The sequence below is a fragment of the Eptatretus burgeri genome, chromosome 6, assembly GCF_056783735.1.
Source record: "Eptatretus burgeri isolate ZD-2024b chromosome 6, Ebu_testis_v1, whole genome shotgun sequence".
Taxonomy (NCBI): Eukaryota; Metazoa; Chordata; class Myxini; order Myxiniformes; family Myxinidae; genus Eptatretus; species Eptatretus burgeri.
Genome location: NC_140966.1, coordinates 37,742,869 through 37,765,868, shown reverse-complemented (window position 1 = coordinate 37,765,868; position 23,000 = coordinate 37,742,869). Strand labels below are relative to the sequence as shown.

Sequence of the window (23,000 nt, the reverse complement as noted above, 5' to 3'; positions counted from 1 at the left end):
GGAGAATGTTAGAAAAAGGCAAAACATTCGATTTGCAACATCTTGGAAAGAAGCTTCTAGAATGATAAATAAACCAAGTTTTAAGAGAGAAGAGGTTTTTTCAGAGAACTTTTCTGCTATTCATATGGAAAAGGAAAGTATTCTAATGGATAAACCAATTTATATTGGAACAGCAGTTCTTGATTTATCAAAGATATTGATGTATGATTAGTTGTATAATGGCTTAAAGAAAGAGTATGGTGAAAATGTTTCATTGTTGTATATGGACAATGATAGTTTTATCCTCGATATAAATATACCATCAGAGATGGGGAATCCCCCGCCATTGAAAAATAATTGAAATCAAATAAGCGGTTTTCCATTTATTACAAAAAACATTTTTTTCAAGATGGCCGCCCCAGTCGGCCATCTTGGATCCGGCCATGCCCAAAATCAATCGGGTTCTTCCTTTTCAGGTGGTACATGTGTGACCCAAATTTCAAATCGATATGGCGAAAAAACATTTTTTTTTTTTCGGTCGGCCATCTTGGATCTGGCCACGCCCAAAATCAATCGGGTTCTTCCTTTTCAGGTGGTACATGTGTGACCCAAATTACAAATCGATATGGCGAAAAAAATTTTTTCAAGATGGCCACCCCAGTCGGCCATCTTGGATCTGGCCACACCCAAGATCAATGGGGTTCTTCCTTTTCAGGTGGTACATGTGTAACCCAAATTACAAATCGATATGGCGAAAAAACATTTTTTTCAAGATGGCCACCCCAGTCGGCCATCTTGGATCTGGCCACGCCCAAAATCAATAGGGTTATTCCTTTTCAGGTGGTACATGTGTGCCCCAAATTTCAAATCGATATGGCGAACAGTTTATGAGTTATCGCACTCACAGCTATAAATGTTGACGCCCAGCCAGCCAGCCGGACAACCGCCCCAGTCGGCCATGTTGGATCCGGTCACGCCCAAAATCAATAGGGTTCTTCCTTTTCAGGTGCTACATGTGTGACCCAAATTTCAAATCGATATGGCGAACAGTTTATGAGTTATCACACTCACAGCTATAAATGTTGACGCCATAAATGTTGACGCCCAGCCAGCCAGCCGGACAACCGCCCCAGTCGGCCATCTTGGATCTGGCCATGCCCAATATCAATCGGGTTCTTCCTTTTCAGGTGGTACATGTGTGACCCAAATTTCAAATCCATATGGCGAACAGTTTATGAGTTATCGCACTCACAGCTATAAATGTTGACGCCGCCCCAGTCGGCCATCTTGGAGCCGGCCACGCCCAAAATCAATAGGGTTCTTCCTTTTCAGGTGGTACATGTGTGACCCAAATTTCAAATCGATATTGCGAAGAGTTTGAGTTATCGCACTCACAGCTATAAATGTTGACGCCCAGCCAGCCGGACGGACGGATGGACAGCCGGACAGTCGGACGGACGACCCGGGTGATAACAATATCCCCCTTCCGCCACGCTGCGGGGGATAAAAACTGATGATGTTTATAAAGATATGAAGAAAAATATTGCAGTATATGATACAAGTAATTTTAGTAAGAAGAGCGAGTTATTTTCAAAAAAGAATGAAAAGGTTATTGGTAAGTTTAAGGATGAGTTGGGTGTAAAAGTAATGAGTGAGTTTATTGGATTGAGAACAAAGGCATATGCTTATAAGTATGGTGATCAGATTGATAAGAGGTTAAAGGGAATAAAGAAATATGTAAGAAAGAAATCAATAACTTTTAGAAATTATTGTAATTGTTTAATGAATAAGAAAGAATATAGGAAAATGAATACAATAAGAAGTTATAAACATAATATATAGTGAAGAAGTAAATAAAAATTACCCCCGTGCGGGAGTGACGGTCATCTCTGCGAGAAAATATATAGCCTCCTGAAGGTAGGGCAGTTTTTTGCAAACTTTGAAGTCACGTGACGCGAAAATGAAAGCGAATATCGAAAATCCGGCCTGACAAAATTTAGATATTGTCCCATAGATTTATATGCCACAATCAAATTCAAGATCACTTGAGAAATGTAGGAGGAGATAGATTTTGAAAATCGTCATTTTCGCATTTTTTGCCAACTTTGAAGTCACGTGACATGAAAACGAAAGCGAATATCGAAAATCTGGCCCGATCAAAATTTAGATATTGTCCCATAGATTCATATGCCACAATCAAATTCAAGATCGCTTGAGAAATGGCAGAGGAGATAGAATTTGAAAATCGTCATTTTCACAACTTCAAAGGCCTCGTGACCTTGACCTTCGGTGACCTTGAAAGTCATACCATCGTGTACGTCTCATCGACCTCTATCAGGATCACTTATGACCAGATCTCCCGCTTCAACTTCATTGTGAACAGACGGACGGACGGATCGTCACCTCTCCTCTCAACACCAATATTATTAGGTCATGCTCGAAGAGATGACCTAAAAAGGCATTAGGAGCCTTTGATGATAAGAGATTTATTTTAGATAATGGAATAGATTGTGTTCCATGAAGGATATTGTATGATAGAGTGTATAGAATAGATTGTGTTTTAACGATGGGAAGATGGGTTGGGGCAGCGTTTCTCAACCGGGCCCCCCCCCCCAAGGAGGCCAACGGCCTTCGACCGGGGGCCATGAGCGGACGCCAAAAAACTGCGATTCAGAATGCAGAAGCTTGTAATGTACAATTAAGGTGACGAGCCTCCGGTCATAGTGACAAAGTAAAAAGGGTAGATGAGTTTAACCACAATTTTAAAAGAGAAGGCAGAGCCCACAGAGCATTCATAGTAAACCAATGTTTACAAAAACGTTAGAATTTTTTTTTTCAATTTTTTTCTCAGATGTCGAAGGTTCGAAAATGGAATGACAGTGATGTCAAGTTTGGATTCACGAATGTCAGTCGAGATGGCGTGGACTGCGCGCAATGTATGCACTGCTCGGTCGTGATGTCAAATGCGTCACTACGTCCTTCCAAACTTTCAAACCATCGCGACGAGATGCATCCCGGAAGGAAGGAAGATAATATCGACGCTCTGTCTGTGAAACGATCACGATATGACCGTGAAGCGACACTTCCCAAATTTGGATTCCGGCCAGAAGAAAAACCTGCTCTTCAATCCAGCTACGAAGTGGCATACCGAATTGCAAAGTGCAAGAAGCCGCACACTATTGCTGAGGACCTTATCAAGCCATGTACAGAGAAAATGGTGGAATTGATGATCGGACCAGAGGCAGAAAAGAAGATCCAGCAAGTTTCGCTCTCTAATGACACGATCCGACGACGGATTGACGACATGGCCGCTGATGTGTGCCGTCAAGTTTGCTTCGAAATCAAACAAAGCACACTCCAGGCTAGCCTTCAATAAGACAAGTCTACCGACACCGCCCTGGAGAGCCAGTTGATCGCCTTCGCTCGCTACGAGAAAAAGGGAAAGATGAAGGAAGAGTTCTTGTTCTGCAATACCCTACCAACCACAACGACAGCGGCAGATATCAAAGCTATTGTGGACTCTTTTTTTTTTTGAAGCTAATGGAGTCTGTTGGCAGAATTTCAAGCACATTTGTACTGATGGTGCCCCAGCGATGGTCAGCATCAGAGGAGGGTTCGTCACGCTTGTGAAGAACGAATGGCCCCATGTGACGTCCTCCCACTGTTCGCTACACCGATACGCTCTTGCGTCAAAGACTCTTCCGCCTCATTTGCTGGAAGTCATGGATGTCGCGGTCAAAGTGATCAACTTCATTCGTGCGAAGGCCAAAAAATCATCGGCTCTTCCAACTCCTGGCCAACGAAATGGGAGCGGAACATGTTGTACTTCTGTTCCACACCAAAGTCCGTTGGCTATCGAGGGGGAAATTCCTCTCTCGGCTGTATGAACTCTGGGTTGAGGTGGAAATCTTCCTGCGAGACAATTAAAACAAACTCCATGTCCACTTCGACAATGAAGAGTTCGTCATGATGCTCGCCCACCTGGCCGATATATTCGGCCGACTCAACGAAATGAACCAGTCCTTGCAAGGCCGTGATGTGACAGTCAGTGACGTTCAAGACAAGCTTGCCGGGCTATCTGCTAGAATGGAAGTCTGGCAGGCACGAATCAAGGCCAGGTCCACTGCCTCGTTTCCTTTCTTGGACGAGCACCTGCAGACGCAGAGGATTGAGCTTCCCGTCGGCATCAAAGATTGCATCAGTAGACATCTCGACAATCTCTCCGTTGAATTCAAATCGTATTTCGACGATGCACTGTTGGATGTTCCGTGGCACAAAGACCCATTTAACGCCAAAATTTAACCTGCTGAAGATGAAGCAGAGGAGCTGGCAGAGTTGAAGGTTTCAAAAGCAATGAAGCTGGTCTTCAGTAACAAAGAAGACCACTCCACCTTCTGGTTGTCTGTTCAGGATGCGTATCCACTACTCAGCAAGAAGGCATCCATAATGCTCATTCAATTCGCCACAACATATATTTGCGAATCTGGATTTTCTGAACTTGCGACCATTAAAACGAAGTCCAGAAACCGTCTTGACGTTGGGAACGATATTCGCCTTGCTGTGTCAAAGACGGAGCCGGACATAAGAGGCCTCGTCAGACAAGCCCAACGGCAAGTGTCTCATTGATTGTATTGCTTAGAAAAATGTTTACTTTGATTTATCTTTTAAGACTGAGTAAATAAATTTCATAAAACGAAATCTGCATTTTTTATTGAAGGGCAGGGGACCACGAATGTTAAGCGACTCGGTAGGGGGGGGGCATGGGCCATCAAAGGTTGAGAAACGCTGGGTTAGGGTTTTTAAGGGCTACCGCCGCGTTTTTTCACAATATATAAATGGTCAAACCAAGTATTAATCAAACTAAAGAGTGGAGAAAATCTCAGTCTTGGTATATAAATGAAAAATATCAAATAAGTCTTATTGAAAAAATAACTAAAACAAAGGTAAATAAAACAAATAAGCGAATCAATTTAAAAACTAGTAAGTTAGAGGATGTAAAGAAAAAAAAATATCCTTGAATGGACTGAAAACTTTGATGGTTATCAATTGAACAATGGAAAAATAATTTACTACAATCTCAAAATGATATGTGGCTCAGGAGGTAGTCAAACAAGAGCATTAAGAGTTTATCATTTCATGACACAAAAGGGGTATCTTGAAAAATATAAAGATTAAAATGTTTTATTTTTAAATATTTCCGATGGGGATTATTGTGCAAAGAAAATTAAACTATTGAAGTAATTTGAGAATGAACAAATCTTTATAGGTTCAATGAGTGAGATAAACATTATGCATTGGTTATTTGAAAAAGAGTGCCCCGAGGCTTACATGTTTCAGATATTTCTTTAGAATCACCTTTAACAAATCACATTACTACTTTACTACTTGAACAAATCTTTATCTTATTGCATTGGTTATTTGAAAAGAGTGCCCCTAGGTTAAAAGGGGAGACAAATCAATTTTTCCTTGGGATAAAAAGGGGGTTTATTTTTAGGGGAAAAAAAAAGAATCACTGAAAATCCCCCCATTCAATTACATGGGGAAAAGTGAGCCAGAATCAGTATATTCATCGTACTCATGGCTACTCCCCTGAAACGCTCACGTGGCAGGCTGGCGCCCTGGGCCCCTTCCCTGGGTGCCTGTGCCCAATGCACTGCCCACGTGGCCAATGGCGCCCCGGGCCCCGCATTATGCGGGCCCACCCGTGCCCACTACACTATCTCGGCCCTCCATGGACCCTTGGCCTACTGCGGCCGACTAGCCCGGTGCCCAGGGTACCCACTTCGCAATACCCATCATTCGCAGCCACGCTCCCAGCCCGTCAACAGGGCTCCTGCACCCCTCAAAATGGGTTTCGAACCTACATTCACACCAACAGCAAAACGACCTCCATTTTGTCAATTTGACTAACCCCCTAACTCACTTTACACTGACCCCGGGGTCCCTTGGCTGGGAATCACTCCTCACCCCAATCACTCATGGTACCATGCATTCCACATTCACTCCATACATACAGGCTCGCTGGCCTCACTCACTCATCAAGTACATTTTCCATTCTCTTCTCACACATCGCTGATCACTGCCATTCTTCTCAATAAATCCCATAACTAACTTGTGCTACCTCGTCATCCCTTAAACTCGTAGCACATTCCATTTAACACTATGTAGCTAAGCTACGTCCCCACTACACATCCAAAGTCTGTCCGTGTCCCCAAAATCCCTTTTCCATCCTAAATCTGAACTAAAATCCCTCTAACTAATCCATTCCACGGGCCCCATGAGGACTTATCCCTGCCCCATGGAGCCGGTCTAACTAAACTAACCCTTCCCCCTAGCTAGTGTCATCCTGTGCCCTGGCAGGGGGTCTTCCACCCCTTGCCCGGGAATCCTGTTCACCCGAAGCGAGGCTTGCTTTTTTTTTCCCCTTTTTCATGCGCACACCAGCACGGTAACTTGCAACCTGCACTCTTTCCCCGTGACGTCATGGCAGCTGTTCGTGCTCTGCGCACCTCGTCCCTCCTCGGACAGTACCATCCGGCAGGGATTTCCCATCTGCCGGATTCCAACCATGCAGCCATGACGTCACCCTGTGCATCAAAAACAAGCCTCGCGTTTCGAGGGGTTCCCCACGCAAACATGTGCATTGTGGTCGGAGCTTTACAAACACGCTCGCATGGAGAACCCATCCAGTCCAAATCCAAATCCCAGCCTACCTTCTGTCCATCTGCGGGGTCGGCTCATCCACCGCGTGCGTTTCCGGACCGGATTTCACTCGTGCAAGCACGCATGTGGCGGCCTCGTGCGTAGCACAGCACGGACCCCGTGCGCGCTGCCGTGCAAACCCGGCACGGTGCTCAAAACATCTACGGCTGCCACTCGGCCTTTGTCCACCGTCAGGCTCCGTCGTCGTCGCACTCTCGCGCACAAACTCGGACTTATCGGCATAACTGATCCAAGGACCTATATGGTGCTCCGCGAATTTCCACAGCCATAACAATATATAAAAATAAATAAATAAATAAAAATAAAAAAAAAACTGCAGAATATCATGAAAAAAAACTGCCCAAGAAATGTACAACCTTCAGTTAATTCAATATTTATTGATGGTCTCCCATACAATTGGTTATCATACCTCTGGTGGGATGAGTTGGTGACTTGCCTGAGCCGCAAAGAGCAGAACTTTGGTCACGTCTGCACACAATGAACAACATTCAACACAAAACTTGTCGAGGGGGGTCTTGTCAAGGGCGGTTGTGTGGTTGATGTTGTGTGTTTTTAACCAAGCCCATGCCCCCTCCCCCGAGGGGATGAAAAAAAAATACAAATGCAAAAAACCATAAAATAATAATAATAAAAAAACCAAACAAAAAAGCAGTTATTTCATTAATTAAATTTTTTTTTGCATTTTCTTCCTTGGATCTTGTGAAGATAAATTAGTCTGGTGTTCGCATAGGAACGATGGGCTGAATTGGCCTCCACCTGTGTTAGATTTCCTTATAAACACCAAACTTGTACTTGTCAGAACAAACATAACCCATTGACCCTTCAGATATACATTTTACATTGGCCATTTATATACAGTATTACAAATGTAAAAATATTTGGAATGATTAGAAAAACACACACACACACACACACACACACACACACACACACACACACACACACACACACACACACACACACACACACACACACACACACACACACACACACACACTTTTTAGAAGAAAAAAACGTTATGGTACCAAAATCGCCAATGCCCCTAATAATACCTTTGAAAAGGTCTATTTTGCCAGCAAAAGTTGTGGAGTCAAATGCTCCCTAATCTTGCAATCCCTCTGAATTCCAGTTACAAAATTAAACTTTGATTCCAAGCTGAGTTTATGATGTCTAACTGTTATAAAATTACCCCTGGGCACTGCCATCTTTACAAGTTTATTGTAAACATCGTGCATGTGTGGGTATTGTAAACATTGTAAACACCAAAAAGTTGGGGAACCCATGCGCGTCTACAATTGTGAAACCGCTCACCTTTTTGACGGAGTCATGAGAATTGTTTACTCCCATTTCTTACGTTAAAACAAGATTTCTGGATTTTGCTGACCCCATTTTCACAAAAATGAGGTGAAGACATTGACCCTTCCATTTTTGCAACAACAAGGTGTGGTTTCCATTCTTGGCTCTTCTGTTGCAATGACAAACCCCCAACACACTTCAATTCCAGATTGTGCTATTTATATTTTATTCATGTGGGACAGGTACATGGCCTAAACATGGATCAGCCGCTATTAGTCCAATAATAAACCCAAAATTTGTTGTTTTTTTTTCCGAGGTGACTGACAAAACACCACTTTTTTTTAGGTTCGCTGTCCCCGATTGTATGCAAAAAAACCCCACACCATTTCTCCGTAAAAACAGAGAAGTGGATGCGTAACCGATCTTGCATGAACGACACCATTGGGAATGCCAAATATTATTTGGGCAAGCAGGCCGTAAACATCGATCGGTTTGTGACAAGAATCGGTGGTACACACGAAACCAATTCCAGACTAGGTACCTCAAGAAGCGCTCAGACTGAAACAAAATTAGGGAAACTAAAGAAAAAGTCTAACAAAGCAAATAACTACTGCCCAAGGCCTCCGTTGCCTTCAAATGTACTATCATGCCCGTCGTGAGTTGCTCCACATGACTCACGTACAAGGCGTTGGTGAGATTGACACTTTCGTGAAAGACATAACAAATGTGAATACATTTGCCTCTGATGAGCACAAAAAAAAGTGTGCACCATCAGTAATACTGCAATAAGTAATACTGCAATAATGGTGCAGTTGAACTATGCCCTTCTTAGAATGCCAGGTTAAAGATGATGATGGAAGAATGATTACTGTTGTGTGGTACGACTGCAACTGAACCATCAATCATTTAAGAAATTGTGTGCTAAACAGTGCACAAACCGAAAGAAAAGTAAACAACAAAAAGTCTGACCACGCAACCTAAAACTGGCCCCCACAATTAATTTCACAGGAGCAATTTGTTTTGAAGAAAAAAAAACTACTTTAGGATGCCCCTCAAAAAAATTTTCTTCTTCAAACCCTGTCATGCATGTGCACGTATACATTTATAAATGAACTCTGGCTCACCACACACCTCTTTGATGTGGTTGCAGGAATCTTTGCACGAGTGGATAGAAATTGAATATCACCAGCTGCAGGAAAAAAAAAGGATATCCAGAACAATATTTTTGAATTTAATGTTCAGTGAAAAATCAGAAGTTTGCACTTAAAAGTAGCTGCTTGGTGAATATACTCCTTACAAGTAATATTTACTGAAGTGAGTATTTCCAACATTTGGCCATTTAGCATTTCCCTCTGAACCAATGGCTCAATGCTGGGAACCCAGGTTCAAAATACATAAGCTATATGTATTTGTTCATCGTCTACTAACATGCTTGTAATTCAAAGAATAATGCTGATAACCGGCAAAGCCGGTGTTATGGCTAAATATCAGAGATAAAACTGTAGAGCGAGACCCAGGTTGTAATGCTGGTCGATCATTTCAGGAGGTGACCTCAAATTTGTTCTCAAACTTGTCGTCAAATTTGAAATCAAATTTTTGGTATCTGACCTCGGTTGCAAAGCAATACATGAAAATCTGCCATTTTGTTACTTGGCAAAATGGAATTAATGGAAAATGCTTGTTGACATTTATGGCGGTAGGGCAAAAAAAAGAAAGAAAATAAAAGTAAATAGAAAGAGAGAACAGCATTATTGTTATACACCGCTTAGAAAATAGACATTTAATTAGTTATAAAAGATGAGAATCTAAACAAAATCAAGGAACATAACAATACGCACGTCGGTTCAGGCAAACATCATGTGTATGTAAAATGTATTTTATTGTTTCTTTTACTTCCTCTCAACGTTTGAGCTTGTGCAATGCATATCCATGGCAATGTAGTTCACAGTAGTGTTGATAAACGTTTTTTTGTTAACGTAAGAATATTGCATCGTTCTTCATCTGTCAAAAAAAAATTAAATAAAGTTTTGGTGGGTTGGGTAAGGTACACGTGTTCTTGTAGAAACCAAGATAAAAAGAACAATTGAAGAATGAGTCCTCGTTGATAGCTGCACAATGTTGAAGGCAATATAGCTATGAATATTTTTCCCGCCGATTCTTCGTTTAAGTTCATACAAGTAGAGTGTAGCCACTTGGCTTGGACCCGTCCATGAACACCTAATGATCTTTAACTGTCTCGGACTTTCAGGATTCTTTGATGGTCCCATGTTGGTCTTCGGTTTAGTAATAGTTACTTGATGCCTTGCACAGGAGTAATAACCAGCGAAGCCGGTGTTATGGCTAAATATCAAAGATAAAACTGTAGAGTGAGACCCAAGTTGTAATGCTGGTCGATCATTTCAGGAGGTGACCTCAAATTTGTCATCAAACTTGTCGTCAAATTTGAAATCAAATTTTTGGTATCCGACCTCGGATGCGAAGCAATACATGAAAATCCGCCATTTTGTTACTTGGCAAAATGGAATCGATTGAAAAAGCTTGTTGACATTTATGGCGGTAGGGAAAAATTAAAATCGCAGTCGATGTAAATATTGCTCATAGGATGTTTTAACAATATCATATGTGTGCGGGCAGTTTTCCCCATAAATAAAGCTTTTTTGAGCGTTTTTTTTCAAAAATTTCTCCTGAGCAATGCCCTAGCAACGGCAAACAAATCGATCATTTTTTTCAATTCTCAGTCAGGTCTCTGCCGGTAAAAAGTCTGAATTAAGAGACACTTATTCGATTACTTTGCACGCGCTTTGATACAGAGCGAGTATCAGGTAGTGTGATTATTTCTTGTTTATCGATTTCTGCATTTGCCGTCAGATGTCTCCAACTTTTGTGGTTAGTTCCCTCCAAACTTTTGATGGCGCTGGTGGTCACTAGGGCCAAGCTAATAATGGCTAAGATCAACTGCTTACAAAAAAAATCAGCTTTCTTTTCACTATTAATGTAAAAATATGGAAGTTAACTTAGCTGCCGCAAGTGTGGTTACATGTACATTATCTCCCAGTCACGGTCCGTCATTATTGTGCCTATAACTTTCAATCGCAATGGCTTGAGATATGATATTTGAGTCTAATTTGAATTGCGCAGGAGATGCTTCCTCTCCTCTCACTCATATTTCTTTGCAAAGAGGTGTATCAGCTACACCAATGCTTATAAAAACTGAAGAGCGCTACAAACATATCCATAATGAAGTGTTTCTCATGCAAATTCTTCGCAAAGACTTTCCTGAAATTGAAGTGTCTTGTCAAAGTGAGGAATAAACTGTTTCCTCATCAGAGATGGGCAGTCGGTCCTTTTACAAAAAAGCCCAGAAATATGCTGGTTCATACTATGGAAAGACGGTCCGTACATTATGAAATGTGCCCATTCATACTATGAACAGACGGTCCATACATTACGAAATGTGCCCGTTCATTCAGTGGACAAACGGTTCGTACATTACGAAATACGCCCATTCATACTATGGACAGACGGTCCATACATTACGAAATGTGCCCATTCATACTATGGACAGACGGTCCATACATTACGAAATGTGCCCATTCATACTATGGACAGACGGTCCATACATTACGAAATGTGCCCATTCATACTATGGACAGTTGGTCCGAACATTATGAAATATTCCCGTTCATTCAATGGACAGTCGGTCCGTACATTACGAAATACGCCCATTCATACTATGGACAGACGGTCCATACATTACGAAATGTGCCCATTCATACTATGGACAGTCGGTCCGAACATTATGAAATGTGCCCGTTCATTCAATGGACAGTCGGTCCGTACATTACGAAATACGCCCATTCATACTCTGCACAGACGGTACGGACAACTAAATATTGTTTTGTTCACACTATGGACTAAGTACTGTGACATGTAATGTTTTTATGATAATTGTAAATTCCAGTAATTTGTGTGCAATTGATACTATTTGTGAAGCGAGTTTTCGCGACCATCCCAAACACTTTTAGTTGCGATAGACTTCTGTGCAACAGTCCTTCGGCCTTGCCCTTTTCAGGGTCACCTACAATATTTTATTGAATCGTGTATAGCATCTTCCAAAAGCCGTGGTTTTTTTTTTTTTTTTAGAAAAGGAGGTTGGGTGTCGTGATTGTTGGACCAGGAACTGGTCCCATATCGCTGGTCATAATCATCTTCTTGTTCTTGGGATCGACTTTGAAAAAAGCCGACAGCTCCATCATTTCGAGTTGGATCGAGATTAAACTTAGCAGGGATATTTTTCGAACAATTCCGCATCGATTGATGGTATCCGATTTTTGATATTTTGACGGTATTCAATTTTTGGTAGTGATGACATCACGAATCTGATTTTTGGTGATTTAGTAGCTTTTCAATCACATGATATTTGGTAGTGATGACATGCCGAATCTCAACAATTTTTTTCTCTGATCGTAAGTAGGTTTATAGTACCCGGTGAGAGAAATCAAACAATACCAAGTTTGGTGACCTTGACCTTTATGGTCATGGTGAAGGCCTTGTCAAAGTTTCAATTCCTCGAAGTTCAAAACTTGACTTCCTCAAGTTTGTGGAGAGTTTTCGACTGGCCGAAACTCTTTTCTCGTCTGTGATAATTCACAGGCTTCGCCGGTCCAGAGTCAGATTATCTACCAATGTCTGCCCTTCATGCGATTCATGGATAAGGTCCTCCATGAATCTGAGATCAATGCAAACATGGATAAGGTCCTCCATGAATCTGAGATCAATGCAAAAAAAACAAAGAAGTTGTTTTTCATTGCATTTCCATTCCAATGAGGGAAGGGATTCACATTATTTAGGAAAATATTGGATTAAAGATGATCATCAATTGAAAATGGAAGGAGCGATGTGGATAAATATGACTTACACAGTTACCTTACCTCATGAATGCCAATAATGCGGGAGATGAGGTCCATCATCATAAGCTTCACCTCATAACGCTCCGTAGAGTTTTGTAGTTGATGAAGCAGCTTTTCTGAAAAACCTACATTCACAAAAGCACGGCACACACACTGTGTGATCAAACAGTCAAATTTTTTTTTAGTTCCTTATAAAGCTGGGAATTCTGAAGATCAAGATAACACTGTATGAAACATGACCTTCAAAGAATGATAGGGAAGCAACTTACAAATGTTTGATTCAACTTTTACAGATTATTAGTATTACATATTAAACTAATTTTTTTTTAAACTCAAGAATAATGATGGTCAAAATACAGCAATCAAACCCAGACAAACAATGGCCATGCGAGACAGTGCAATCCAAAAAAGGGGGGGGGCAAACATTACTGTAAACTAGATCAAATCAAACAAAATAAGAATGATATCGGTTATTGGAGAAACCATAATAATTAATGCATTGTGAGGAAAACACAAAGCAAAGTATACTTTATTGAACCATCCCTGAAATCACAATATTATCAAGAAAGCAGAGCACCTACCCTGAGGGTCATGCAGCAGATGTATAGCAGAAAAGTTAAACGTTTCCACACGGTTTTTCTTCTTATGCTTCTAATGTGTTAAAAAGACAAAACAGCATGATTGTAATCCAAACAAAAAGGCTAAAAATGGCAATGTCAATGAAACATTAAGGTTGTAGATTGAACATTATTCAAATCAGAAGCTTTGATGTACCATTTTCATGTCAATTCATAAATTGGCAAAATGGTTACTAATTCTGGAGTCTCGACAACCAATTCATAGCAATGTACTCTTGATGAGATACAAAATATCTATAGTAGGCCCAGTAAGCCAAATCAGAGCATTAGTCTTAATGAATAGCAGAAACACCCACGTTTACGGACTGACGCACACACGCAGGCACGCCGACACCAAGCTCCTTTTATACATTAGATTAATCTTAAATAGAGTTCACAAACGGGGTAATTACATTTTTTTAGTTAAAGTATGGTCAACGACAAGGCAACCAAATGGACAATATTTGTTTTTTCGTATACAAAGTCAAGAGTCAAGGAAGAGCTAAAACACAGAATGGATCTGGACACAACAGAACAAAAAGGAACAGCAGAAAGAGGGGGGGACATGTCAACAGCAGGTTTTAAGGCAAAATATAGGGCTAGGGACACACACAAATAAGGGATGTGGGGAGGAATGAGGGGTAAGTGAAGATGCATGGGGTGGACAATATGGATACAAAATCAAACTAAGGAAGGAAAAACTGGGAAATTGGAAGGAGGTGGACTTGGGGGAGTAGGGATTAATGGGGTAGAAAAGATCATGGTTTTGCATGGGGGTGAACAGCTATTTTGAAGAAGTGAAGGGAAGAATAAGATTGAAGAGAATGAGGAAGTTGGTTCCACAGGCAGGAAGAGAGAGGAACAAATGAGTGGAGGTCAGCAGTGATTCTTGAATTCAGAACTGAAACATTCAGGACAGAGGCCGATGAAAACAGACAAACAGAATTCCAGGATTGAAGTCAGCACAACAGGAAGTATTCAAAACAAAGGCAAATTAATACAACCAAAGAGAACGCTGGATGCTGTTCAGCTGCACAGACATAGCCAAATGATATTCAGCCGAGTAAGGTGTAGGTGAACGCTGTTTGTCTTTAAAAAAAAAGTCGACTCAACAGTCGTGACTCGTTGAAAGTGACTTACATTTTCTTATCAAAATTCATATTAGAGTAACAGACACGTCTTAGCCAGATGCTACTGCATTTGAATACCCCATTTATAGTGATGATGTGGTAAAACAGAAGCATACCCTCAAAACCATCAGAGATTTTTTCAGCTTCTTCTTATTTTTGCTGGTTTTGCGTCCGGTCCCATACCTCATCAGCAGATCTCTAGCTGTGATGCCTTCTGCCTGCAAATGCAAATGCAAAAAAATAAAATAATACATACATGTAGATTTTGCATACAATTGGACAAAGAATGAGACCGAGGAGTTCTACGTTTATAAAAGTTAAACATTTTGCCAGGGTGTTGGCCCATTTCCTTGAGAAAAGTAATGTTGGTTCTTTCACCTACTTATCCTTCAAACAAGCACTTTAGAAAGTTTAGACACAATGGTCCATATATTAAATACAATGCTTATCTATTTAATTAACCTTTAATAAGCTTTCACTGTTCTCACGTAATGACATAGAACATAACAATGCCAATGTCTACCCTTTTTGGACATCATGATAGAGATGGATCTGCATCATCATTTACTATGTCCATCTACACTCTACAGGAAGCCCACTTTCATTGGCCAGTATACTTATCGGGACCCCTTTAGTTCAAAGAGATCCAAGATCGATTTGATCAATGTACTGGTGAGTCGAGCGAAGAGGATATTTTCCAACTACAAGCTTCAGAAGGAGATGGATTCCGACAATCTTGTCCTCAGTGAGAATGGATACCTTGTGCATATCATCAGGAGGTTCATGCACAAATTTTTCATTGCTACAGACAAAAGGAATACAAGCCCTGAAAAGTGCTCGGTCTACATCAAGATTCGTTGGAAAGGGAAAATATCACAAAGATATGAGGAACAAATCAAAAGATGTTTCTCAAGCACATATCTGGCTGTCCGTCCTAGAGTGATTTTTACCTCTTGATGTCTGATTCATGCAGTCAAGAGGGATGTTCAGCCAGCCTCAAAACTTAGCAATATTATTTATGAGTTCAAGTGCCGATGTGATGCTCAGTATATAGACAGAACTATCCAGACCTTGACTGACAAAATCAAGCAGCATGTCCCATTGTCCATCAGGAAGAACACTCGTGGTACGAGAATACAGCCGGTATGTTTTTCAGAAGGCCCCAGCATCAATCTCATCATCGTGTGCATCTGCTTTTGGATGGCATTTGATTGACAATTCAAACTGTCCCGAACAGTATGGTGTGGATACATTAAAGATATTGAGTCGAGGATAAAGTACAGTACAACACATCTCCAAATGCGAGAAGTGACATTTATCAATTCCATGGATCCTAAGTTGTGTCGGCAAAAAGAGTTTGTCCATTCACTTTGCTTATTTGTGCAACGAAGAGCAACACAACCTCGTCTTCCAATCACAGATGATGAAGAGGATTCTGCAGTGGCCCTGCCCGACTCTACAACCTCCAATTGCAACGCTGAACACTGAACAGGCTCTTCCCTCCTAGAGCATTGGGAGGTGATGTCAGCAGAGAGCATCCAATCGGAATTGGTCTTGTTGATAGGTGGTCTATATAGGTTCTTCTTCATTCCCTCATTTACTTCGTACAAATTTCACATGAGGAATGCACAATGAAAAGCTTTGTGGTTCTTTTTAATTCTGTTTTATGGAAATGTCCTTCATGTGTCTGTTTATGTGTGCATTGAAGTTGTGCAATACGAAGCATATTATTAAATATAGTCAAGGGAGTAGTGAAATACCCTAAAGTTATGGATTAACATTCATACAAGTCTCCATTTGTTATCTTTTGAACATCACTCCCTGTGAATTCATCCTCTCCATCCAAAACCAAAACCAAAACTGAACCAATTTAATTTCCAATTTTTATACTTGTCTTGGCTTATCAATATAAACAGAATAAAACTTTAAATTTACCAAAAAATGACTACTCAACTCAAAATGACAATCTCAAACACGTGCAGTCAACACTCAACCTTAAGCAAACATAACATACAAAAAGAAACTTAGATTGAATTTTTTTTTTTTAAATCATTCACAACACAAAATGTAACCACACACTTATCAGATATATCTTGAATTCCCATAAAACACAGGTATTAGAAAGAAATGGTACACTGACCTCTGAATCAGAATCGGAATCACTCTTTTCCTCAGATTTGTCTTTGCCAATAAAAAACTTTACAGCAGCTACAAGAACCTGTCACACAGAGAAACACATCAACTTTCCCTGTAAGGTTTAACCAAGCAAGCCATAAGCCAAGAGCCAACTTCGATTTTGTACTTTAATTTTACAGAATTGGCCTTTTGGAAGTTTTCATCTCACTCATGATAGTGTCTTGAGGTGCAAATCCGATATAGCAAACAAACTTGACCATTTTTAAAGCCAATAATATTAATGCAAACAAAAACGTGCTTTTTTAACGTGTTGGCCAAACATGTAATTATATGTGCACGAGCTTATAAGAATTACTCAAAACTAGTACGTGCCTGTAAAAAAATATATATATATATAAATAAATATTCAAACCGCGAGCAACAAACAACAACCACACAGGCCGTTTCTTCACTCTCGCGTGCCCGTACGTGCGTGGCCCAGAAGTTCGCATATTATTCGCAATTACGATTATTCACAATTTAGTTTTAATACCCAATTATTCAATTAGCGCCAACGTATTTTACCTTTTCGCAAAGTCGTGGCAAGGAAAAACAAAAAGAGAAGAGAAGAGAGAGAAAAAAAAATTACTTCCTGGTTCGGAGCACACCAGCACTCTGATGTTACCGAAATTTATGCACCGTCTAATATGAAAACGATCATAACTTGGGGCATTGTGTTTATCTATAAATGCGCATAAGAAATCGAGAAATTATTAGAATACACAAAGTCATCACTCTCCGGAAGCCCGTACGTTGTAACCTGTAATGGGGAATGCGGCTGAGCTTCCCTTCCCCCATCGGCCACGCCCACGCAACAACGTGTCTTGTCATTGGTTTGGTAAATAATTAGCCATAACTTGGGAAGCACTTGTCCGATTAATATCAAACCATGAAAAGACACATCCTCAGGTCCCCAGCAATATATCTGGCAAGTTTCAATTAGATCGGACCGGTGGTTGTCGAGAAACAGCGGTCACTCACTCTCTCACACACACACACACACACACACACACACACACACACACACACACACACACACACACACACACACACACACACACACACACACACACACACACACACACACACACACACACACACACACACACACACACACACACACACACACACACACACACAGCTGGAATTATAGATAGATTATCTTGCACCATGTCCAATTTTTAACTCACCTGTTACTCATATGACAGTTTATAGTTGGACCAAGAATAAAACCCAGATCAGAGAGCTCAAATGTAAGTGCACTACCTCAGTGCCATGCGGTCAGATGCAAATTCGCTTTAGATTAGAACAAAAAAGGTGAAACAAGGAAGTGAGAAAGGATTGTGGTTGTTGCTGCTGCACTGGCTAATTTCAGAAAACACTCAGTTGAAACAGCTACGGACACCTACTCTGAAGACAATGACACAAGTGCCCTCCAAGCATCTAAAAGCCATGGATTTATGTTTCATCCATATTTAATAGCCACAAGAAGGGACACCCATAATCCATGGGCCCAGGCCAGAAATTCCACTTGTCGGTACCATCTCAGGAAACTAATCCTAGTTATGATTTATGAATTGGTGTATATATAGATCATATTTTGATGTGATAACCATTGCAGACTGGCAGCTTATTGGTAGTTATCATCTCTGGAATGTACCCACCCTCCGCATAATGAAAGCGAAAAGGCAAACTCAGAAACATTCACTAATGATGCAATTGCTGTTTCCACATGGGGCTAGAATGAACTGCAAACCACAAATACATGTCTGAAATGCTCTATTTATACCATCCGAATAATCCTGTCATTCCTGAAGGCAGAATTTGTTTTATGGCAGAAAGGGGCGAACAATAGGGCCTATCAAAATGTTGCCGATTAGTGATTTTCAGTACATTTTAATTTATAATATTGTCATACAAGTTCCCTGGGTAGTGCTACTGAACCGCAGTAGCCTACAACATGCACATGTTGTATGAGGAAAACATTTATGAACATCTTACAAGTTTTTAGCACAGTTAAAGGAACTGCCCTTCCCCAACACTAGTTCCAACAAGCGTCCAAAACGTGAAATTTACGGATAACCCAAATTTCACCACGCTACTGTGGCATGTTTATGCACTATGTTTTACTCATGCATATTTGTAGCCATGAATGTCCTTGTGATTGTGCCAAAACATTCACACCATGGATCAGTAGTTTAGTCTTCATCAATGTTATCGGCATCAGAGTCCTCGAGGTCTACAACCTCTTCCTCGACATCAGCGGGCTGGTTGCTGCAGGTTCGCAACTTGCACATGTCAGTGCACTTCAGGCTATTGGCAAGGCACGTGCAGTCTGGGAGTTTGCACGACCGTCCACACTTGCAGGAAAGCAGTTGCAACACTGCATCCGGTGCTGGAGAACCCTGCATCCACTCGATGGCCAGCTTCCTGTCATCATCAGTGGTTCATCCACAACTTGGACTTGGAACATAGGGTTGGCATTGCAGACAGCGCCTCCAAATAGCAGCCTGGTAGTTTGCATGGAGGACGTGCATGAAGAGGCAGTCTTCACATGGTGGAAGCTGACTGGACTTTATCTCTCCCTGTCTGGCACAAAAGAGTTGATGTCGGAGTTCATTGACTTTTGTGGTGTTGGTAGACGGCACGTACATGTGGCAGGTGACCTCTTGCAGCTTCTGAAAGAGCTTGGTGGATACTTCCCATGAATGACCGAGCTGAGTGAAGGCCTCTTGGTAGGTCTTATCCGACTTCATTTGCTTCAAGGCGCCCATCTTTCCCCGGCCTGCAAAGGCACTGACTGTATCACAACCGGAGAACACGTGCAGTCCAACCAGGGCATCACAGACACTGTCTCCCATCGATCTAGCAAGCTTGTCAATGTCTAGGAACCGTGTGCGGGTTTGCGTACCACACTTCTGATACACGGGGCATGGGATGTCCTTATTGAAGGCAAGAGAGCACGAGGACATCTGTATCTTCGGCAGTGATCACCACAGCCTTGTACCCAGCCTCTGCTGCATGCAGAGCATGCAGAAGCATTCGGGAGTCTGCTTCCTCCTGCGTGGACTTCAGCTCTGCCACTTCCTCCCAGTGGTTCTCGGTTTTTTTTTTGGTTTTTTTTATTTTCCCCCAAAACGTTAACATCTCAGAATGGTAAAATGGTAAAAATGCAAAATACATACACTAAGCTCCTCTTCTGGAACGGTTATCACATATTGAAATAATCATATAGTCCCTACCAATAACTTAGTAGCCCTAAAGTTTGGTTTCCTCAGATGGTACCGATATATGCCTGGGCCCATGGACTACCAGCGAAAAATTAACTTTCACCATTTAAAAATCATGCAAACAAATTAATGAAATATCAGCTACTTTTTTGTATCCATTTCTCACCTGTGTTGCAGGTCGAGTGAAAAGCGGTGCATAATCTATATTAATATTTCGGCACGCCCCTTTTTTTGTTCCACCATCAGATTTTTGTTACTGCATGAAATGAAACAAGCTTTGACATATATAGGAATGATATTATTGTCTTCCTTAAGAGGCCCCTCAAACTTCGTTTTGATGATTATGGTAGTTAAACAGTTCAAAAACTCCATTTGCAAAATGGGAGGAATTATTGCACAAAAAAGAAATAAAAATGTTTCCCATTTTTTAGAGGACCACAAAGATGAGCGGCTCATAGAATCACGCTCCATTTGGGGAGAAAACAGTTGAGTTCATACCTGACGAATTTGCACTTTCCATGTGCCGTAGTTTCTTCACAAAACCATGACTTTCTGACTAAGTACAAAGTATTTCTTTGCTTTTTTTGATACATGGTTGCCGTTTTGAAATTTTCATCGACCGATACCCGCTGCCCAGCCGGACCAACTGCCAACAAAGTATCGCCCGGTCAGTTACGGTTAAACCCAAAATCATGATCATCGTTTTAGTGTGGAGGTGAGTACTGACAGTGCACTTGGGTCTTTTCCGGGTGGGTGCGGGATTGAGCACGTGCACATAAAAATCTGGCAACCCAACTTGAGTTGAACAGCAATGGCCGCTTGATCCTTTAAATTTGAACCGACAGAAATAGTCTTCGAGCCTTCAGTGCTTCAGTGAGCCTTGAGTCTACCGCTCCGTAAAAGTACTTCTTCAACCGTCTCACAAGTAAGAGTTCGATCGTGATGGCAGATGCCAATAATAACAAGGAATATGAAGACTCCTCAAGTCACTCCTCTGATGAAAATTCTGTTGCAAGCATCCCCCCCAAGTCCAAGCACAAGCCTTGATCCTAACAGTGATATTGAACATCCTCATAAATCAATGGATAAAAATGATATAATATATTGTTTAAAATACATTCATGCTATCTGTCTTTTATCATATGTTGCCAGTGACGCCCGTCGAAGACGGGCACCTTTACGAGTCAGAAATAGTTTGATGTGGCGATATACGACTGTTATATGAATAAAATAGAAACGTTGAAACAAAATGTATTGACTATAGCAAGCGTTTTCTGATTGTAATCAATATGAGAAACGGGATTGAATGAGACTCACCATTATTACAAGTGAAGGAGGAGGAAGACTTTTTGTTTCAATGCAAATTGAAACTGGCACATCTATCTTCACCTTACTCAACTGTCGGACCCCGCTATTTGCAGACACCACATATTCGCAGGTCATAAAGTGTGACCTGCTTCAACATTCACGCTTCGCGTATTCGTGGTTTTTTATTATCTTTCCAAAACGAAGTTTTTGCAAGATATGTTACTCAGCTTGTATGTTTTTTTTTCTTTTTTTATCTTTCCAAAACGAAGTTTTTGCAAGATATGTTAGTCAGCTTGTATGTTTTTTTTTTGTCTGTAATCAAGTATAAATAATTCTGCAGAGCACAGTTATCATTGGAAATTTTTGTAACTTCACATATCAGAGGCCTATAGAGGTCCCTTTCAGTGCACAAAATTTTGAAGGTCAAGGTCAAAGGTCAAGGTCACTTTGTCGCAAATCAGGGGAGTCGACGAAACCCTTATTTTTTTAGTAATTTTGATCGGATCGTCTTCAAACTTCATGGGAATATAGTTCATGGTCTGGCGCTCAGCTGATTAATTTTTGGTAGCGATTGGTCTTGACCTTCATATGTTTTTGTTTTTTTTTGGTCTGTAATCACATATAAATCACTCTGCAGAGCACAGTTATCATTGGAAATTTTTGTAACTTCGCATATCAGAGGCCTATAGAGGTCCCTTTCAGCGCATAAAATTTTGAAGGTCAAGGTCAAAGGTCAAGGTCACTGTCGCAAATCAGGGGAGTCGACAAAACCCTTATTTTTTGAGTAATTTTGATCGGATCGTCTTCAAACTTCATGGGAATATAGTTCATGGTCTGGCGCTCAGCTGATTAATTTTTGGTGGCGATTGGCCTTGACCTTCATGGTTAGCGCCTGAGGTCAAACATATTTGACCCCAAGGTCAAATTTTCAAGTTTTAGGAACCATATCGTGTAGTACCTCAAGTTGAACACCTCGATGAGTGCTTTCTCGATATGTCAAGCTTGAGTCATTATGACGTCATTTGGTGACGTTATGAGGCAAACGCATATTTTTCATGGTTACTCTGTAGAACGATTCTCATCGGAATCTCTCGTCGGCAGATATTCCTCAAGGAGTCGCTCCTGGTGGATAGCAGCTCTGTTCACCTCAGTGTGACCTTAAGGAAGTCACACGTGGTCACCTTTTGGCAAGATGGTTTATTTTATTTTTTACACTTTAGACTGTCTCCTACATCCACCTGGGAAATTGGAAGGGCACTCAGTGGAGTGCATACCTCTGCCATGTAATGCCTGATCCACAGGAAAATAATGGACCCAAACCATTTTTGAAATATCATGCAAAATATCGTTTTTGGCCAAATATCTCAATGGTGAAGAATAACTTTAAAAATAAAAATTAAATAATTCTCAAAAAAAATGGCCAAGTAACAAATGAAAAATCACTCGGAGTGACACTTGGCGAAACGGAACGGCACTCCGGAGAGAACATACCTCTGCCAGGCTGAACTGTTTAAATTTTGAATCCCACTGATAAGTATGATCTGAATCCGGACCTTAACCAAAATCAAATCGGCTTGTTCTTGACACCGAAACAACTCATCCACCTCATTTTGTCACAACTCATCGACAACT

General features: G+C 41.0%; 2 protein-coding genes across 2 annotated transcripts in view; one reads left to right on the top strand and one right to left on the bottom strand.

The window, feature by feature from the left end:
- The window catches only part of SDAD1 (SDA1 domain containing 1), a 167,191-nt gene that overhangs the window by 59,354 nt on the left and 84,837 nt on the right, over positions 1-23,000 (top strand). The window lies entirely within an intron of this gene.
- LOC147024566 (protein SDA1 homolog) lies at positions 7,036-17,767 on the bottom strand. Its single transcript, XM_085884609.1, has 6 exons — positions 16,796-17,767; positions 14,772-14,873; positions 13,490-13,559; positions 12,930-13,033; positions 9,130-9,187; positions 7,036-7,170 (listed from the first exon to the last, which is right to left on the bottom strand). Exons 2-6 carry the CDS (start codon positions 14,841-14,843, stop codon positions 7,106-7,108), a joined length of 369 nt encoding a protein of 122 aa, XP_085740735.1. The 5' UTR covers positions 14,844-14,873; positions 16,796-17,767; the 3' UTR covers positions 7,036-7,105.